At 41.9% G+C, this 5,913-nt stretch overlaps 1 protein-coding gene across 1 annotated transcript; it reads right to left on the bottom strand.

Moving 5' to 3' along the window:
* Nucleotides 1–804: 804 nt before the first annotated feature.
* Nucleotides 805–2,445, bottom strand: LOC308369046 (complement factor D-like; the record flags this gene model as incomplete). The annotated part of the gene is made up of 5 exons (XM_080843379.1): nt 805–960; nt 1,096–1,356; nt 1,461–1,608; nt 2,007–2,151; nt 2,388–2,445. The coding sequence occupies 5 exons, from the start codon at nt 2,443–2,445 to the stop codon at nt 805–807; spliced, it is 768 nt and encodes a 255-aa protein (XP_080699505.1).
* Nucleotides 2,446–5,913: the final 3,468 nt, after the last annotated feature.

Raw genomic sequence — 5,913 nt, 5'->3', positions numbered from 1 at the left:
GTGAAGACAGAATTGTGCATAATGTCAAATGTGACGTGTTATTTAATAGTGTGCCTCGTATATTCATAAATGTGCTTGAGATTGTCATTCTCTCACTAGTATTTCTTCTGCTGCAAAGTACTGAGAGTACTATTGTGGCTATTCCTTGTGTACACATTTTTTTTTAACTTGTGGTGTACTCTGAAGTTGTTAAGAAGTCATAAAATAGGGGGTTCTGTTGCCATGGTAAAACTGTTTTTTATCCTCGGGTCCACATGCCTTGAGGCTTTTGCCTTTTTAGAAAGAGTCCAATATCGATTTTGTTTGTCAGACTGGTTGAGAATAACCCTTAGATATAACCTTCATTGTGCAGAGTGTCTTATAGTCCTATAAGTTTTCTTGCCACATTAGTACAACTTGCTTTGGTGAAACCACTGAGCCCTTACCATCACCTATTACCAAAACCCATCACTTTCCATTATTTTACCTCTACAACTGTCTACATATTAGTCATTATGTCCTTTTGAGGTTTCAAATGAAACTGGAGGTATCACTGTAAACCGTATCAGTGGATTACACTGATGTATAATTCACATCTGGAAATTCAGTTCACAATACATATGAGCTCATGACGCTAAAGATTAAACTTAAACCTTAAAAATACTGAATAGGATCCTGAAGCTGCTTATGGAGGTGGACAGTATGGGTGCTTTTCATGACGTTTCTTGATCATTCTCGATGGCCCTTATCTTATTCTACAGAGACTGTTCCATGTTGCATTTTAAGCTTTGTGACAAGTGGCTGGTGATGTGTTGTAATAGGCTACTAGGCGTTGGCAGTCATGGTCTGCTGAATCCAGTCACTGTAGTGGGAGATGAGGCTGTAGAGGCCAGGCTTCTTGCTGGACCCACACTTCTTCCCCCCGTTAGATGTGATCCCGATAGCAACACCATTGTACAGCAAAGGACCACCAGAGTCTCCCTATAAGAGACCAAGAGCCACACGGACACATTAGAGAAATGAGAAATTGTGTGTGTGTGTGTGTGTGTGTGTGTGTGTGTGTGTGTGTGTGTGTGTTTGTGTGTTTGTGTGTGTGATGTATGACTGTGAACTCACATTGCAAGTGTCCTGACGTCGCCGGGCAGCACAGATCATGTTGTTGGTGAACTTTGACCCATAGTAGTCACTGCGGCCACACAAGTCTCTGCTCATGACACCGATGGTCAAATCATGCAGTTTGTCCGGCCGTGACCCCAGATTATTCAAGGCGCCCCACCCAGCCGTTTCCACAGTAGCACCCACCACAGGGTCGGCTCCTCCTGTCTGCTGATAAGACACTGGCTTCACAGCAGCGCTCTCCACTACTGGCCGATCAAGCTGCCAATCACAGGAAAGACAAGGACAAGAGATATATTTATACGCTGGGTTTTTACACATAAACACACACACACACACACACACACACACATACACTTGCTTACCTTGATCAGACTAATGTCATTGTCATAATTGTCAATGTTAAAGCCAGGATATTTGTACAGCCGATCCGCTGAAAGTTTAAATGTTTCTTTGGTTGTCTCCTCTCCAGACAGAGAGTGCAGTCCAACAACAATTGTCAGACCCTCAGCTCTGCAAAACAAAAATCAATATTCTTGTTTGTGTTTTAATTTTCATTGCTCGCTGTGAAATGTTTAATAGCATGCTTAAGGCAATATGAAGTCACACCCACCACTGCAGTTTCATCTACCCTGCCGTTTGAACCTAAATACGTTTTTTGAAGTATATTGCCAGTACAGCACTACTGTTGTAAGTTATTTTATAGGCGTGAGAAATGTGTCAATTTAACCGTTCGTTTTAGACAATCTACACACTACAATATAGGCCTGCTAACAAAGTTACTTTTACTTAATTTGTTCTAAATTAGTCTTCTTATGAGTCTGACCTATTTTTCCGTCTTGTAATCTTCACTTCTAACGCGAGTGCTCTTGGATTCAAAGTTAATCCCGGTGTGTTATCCTAAAGCTCACCCATCCATGAAGCAGTGAGTCGCGCTCAGAAGCCACTGACTCGCGATGAGGAACGCACCACACTCGTGCTTTCCGTTCAGCTGCACGGACGCCATGTACGGTCGCGAGTGGGCCACGGCCTCCTTCCCACCGGTCACGCTCTCACCTGTCGGAAATAAATCATCCTAATTAACATTTTACTTTTCCCAGAGGTATCTGCCCTGCATTACGTAATTGAAATCTTTAGCTAACTTGTGTGGTACGAGTTATCTTTCAAGATAACTAATTAAACAACACGAAACACTGCATTATAATTTGCCTCCATTACAGTGAATTAAACAGTTGCGGAGTGGTTTTCGTAAGCCTACATTAAAAAACAAAGAAAAGCCATAGTTGACTCACCGGGCAGCACATATGCCCACAGAATGGCAGTGGCCAATAGAATTCCCCCAAACTGCATCTTGCCAAAAGAGTCTTATGTTTTGAAAGAGGCAACAAGTCCTTCAGACACAGAGTTGCAGGGTCCGCTTATATAGTCCAAGTACAGGGGAGAAAGAGAAAGAGGGAGTGAGAGTGAGCCATAAATCTTAAAGTACTACCACTCCCACACAGAGGCAAACCAGCTCGGGTGAATGTTCAGCAGTTCGTAGTTCTTCCCTGGGTCTCCCCTGGCCCTTCTCGCATTTTCGAAATGAAATAGTTGCAGTGGCATCCAAACTGTTCAAATCCAGATCTGTAGGATGAACAAGTTGACAAAATAAGGTTTGATCCACACTTGCAGGCACAAAGTTGCAATTAATGCCCTCAAAACCTAAAATATGTGTGTAATAGTTTCTCGATAAATTCCGTTAAAATCGGTTACACGTGACAGTGCAGGGCCGTGCAGAGACCTCTGGAGGGGCAGGTGCTCAAAGTTAAAAAGGGGGCACATGTAGCACGGATTTGTAAAAATGTATTTATCTAGGCCTTTTCTATAGCCTATGTCCACTGGTGTGACGGTCATTTCCACCAGTGTGACGCTGAGTTCATTTCACACTATAGGACAGTGTTGTCACAAGGGGTTGGTTTATACCCCCAGACACATTACAGTGTCTCCACAGCTCCCAACACACACACATACACACACACACACACACACAATTACATCCATTTCACAAACAGGTGCATATATAATAATACTCATTAGGTTTTAAATGAGCGGGGTAACTATATGGGAACAAGGCCTTTAAACTATAATTTTACAGGCAGCAAGTACTGTAGACAGCTGTGTTTCACTGTGAGTATGAAAGTTGTCAAAAGGGTGCAATGTTTATAGTCAATGTGGGTCCATTTCAACATACAATTTTCAATGAGTGAGAGGGAGGGAGTGAGAGATGGAGAGAGTGAGAGGGGGAGTGAGACGGATGGAGAGAGAGGGGGGGGGGAAGAGAGATCCTGCTCAAAACGGATTGTCTGCACTCAAATACACTGTTGCTTGCAGAAATGCCGTGTTTCAGTTTAAGTTGTCGCACTCAAATACACTGTTGCTATCAGAAATTTCCTGTGTTTCAGTTTAAGTTCTCGCACTCGTCCTCTTATTTCTTCTGCTCAAAGACTTCTGCTCGCTCTCGCCATCTGGCCCTTTCTCTCTCTCTCTCTCTGATTGATATGAAATAACGTTCCCAAAATTCACCAACCAATACAAATTCATGACGTGAAATGAACGAAAATGCTCTCAGATTTAAAGACCACGCTCGATATTAAACGATACAAACTTCATACATTGACAAGTTTATTTACGGGAGTTCATCAACTATTTTTGGCTCATATTTGCATGCAGTCATTTAGCAGACGCTTTGGTTCAAAGCGACGTACAAGAGAGAGGCATATAAGCCCCTATAGCAAACTTTACACCGAGTTATTCCCGAGTCATCATGGCACATTTGGCATCACAAGGCTACTCGGCTTACCTAGAAAACGGGAGCTCCAGAGAAACTTATCAGAGGCGTCGGTCAGCAGGGCACGTCAGGGCAGAGTGAGGGCACGTTGTGGATCATGTGACCGACCAAGGTAGATGTAAATTATTATCATTTCGTTAAATGTATTATTATTTTGGGCCGCATAGACGGACTTTTCACACTCAAATTAAAAAAAAATAATAATAATTAAAAAAAACACTCTGACAAAAGGGCACTTTGGGCATCAAGGGCAAAAGGGGCAGGTGCTCAAGCCCCCTTAGCCCCCCCCCCTCTGCACGTGCCTGTGACAGTGTATTGTATTATTATTATTACCTTTGGTTGGTTTCATTCAGCCTGAATAGTCTTGCTTTGGCGCACATAGACTCTTTAGTTAAAGCTTATCTTCCAAGTCACTTTAAATATGCAAGTTGCATTTGGAGCTGCCAATCTATGCTACAACACATAGGCACAGACACACACAGACACACAAATTACAAATTGTCTGATAACACCTGATAGATGTTGTACTTTTTAGTACATGAATAAAAGTACTCGTAGGCTGATTCGTGTTGAACACCTTGCATGTAACGTTTACTGAATAGAACACCAAGAAGACACAGATCTCGCGATCACACAATCATAAGGTTGCCAGGTACAAACACAATCCCCGACTAACATAGCATTACAACAATAAACTACATCCTCTTTTTCCAAGTAAGATAGTCCCCTTTGATTGAATAACTGGACCTTAAAACAATTTCAACAAATGACATTGGTCACTAACAACCATACTTTTTTATGCATACAATATGACCTGAGAAACACAAACTGATTTGCATAACACTCATATCTGTTTTAACTAATATTATTCTGTTAACTAACATTAACTTAAAGTTTACCCATCAGCAGGTCACAATCATCAACATTAGCTCATCTCAAAGTCCTTGTACTTTGAAGGAGGTTTTATCTGTCTCCCACTTCTGGTGCTTCGGATAGGAGTTGATGGAGAACCTGTGCTCTCTTAACTGGCCTGATGTTATTAGAGAGGTTCCTCGACCAGCACTGGCTCGTGTTGTTATGGCATTTGACAGCCAACGTAGGTAGGCTACGTGCACAGCTTTTAAAGGGAAGGGTATTCCAGGTAAGGCCAAAGCTGGGAATTGGTACAATTCGCATGTGCGAGAGTCGCCATTCGCTTCACGCGAATCAGGCACAATTCGAGTGGGCGAGAGTCGACACTTTGGGCGCATATGAGACGTTGAGACTCTTATTAAAGATTTTACTCATTCTCGTTGTTGAAAGTCGGTACAGAATTGCACAGAGACGGGCGCATATGAGACATATACGTTGTTGACTCACAAAGACAAAACAAATAGCTACACGTAGCCTATAAACGTTGTTGAGACTCTTATTAAAGATTTTACTCGTTCTCGTGGTTGAAAGTCGGTAACAAAACAGAGACAAATAGGTACACGTTCAAGCAATGTCATTTCATGTCATTTATTTCAAAAACAAACAATCAGAGTGTAAGAGCTCTGGTTCCAAGACACAAAAAAGCCAGGAACCAGATCTGATGGCCCATCAACCTAAACAATAGGCCAGGAGCCGCCTTGATGGTTGTAACCTGGTGCTGTGTAAACTAGCTTGTGGGTGTTGAATTGGTATTTTTTTTGTTCAGCCACTTAACATTCTATAGTGTATTCATATCTATTTATGTCATATCATGCCTCATGACTCTTACCTCATATTCATTGTACTTATATATCTTATCATGTCTTACCTCATTCATAACCTCTATTGCTACCTTCACCTGTACCTGTATCATATCTGCACTAATGACCAACTATTGCTGCCAATGTTACTACTGCTCATACCCCATATATCTTGTACTGTCATATCATACTGTATACATCCCATCTATTTATTTTTATATTACCACTATGCAGAATACTCTGCACTCTTCTGCTATGGTTCCTTTGGTTAGATTCCGT

The sequence above is a fragment of the Sprattus sprattus genome (assembly GCF_963457725.1).
Source record: "Sprattus sprattus genome assembly, chromosome: 8".
Lineage (NCBI taxonomy): Eukaryota > Metazoa > Chordata > Actinopteri > Clupeiformes > Clupeidae > Sprattus > Sprattus sprattus.
This window is presented reverse-complemented; position numbering and strand designations above follow the sequence as displayed.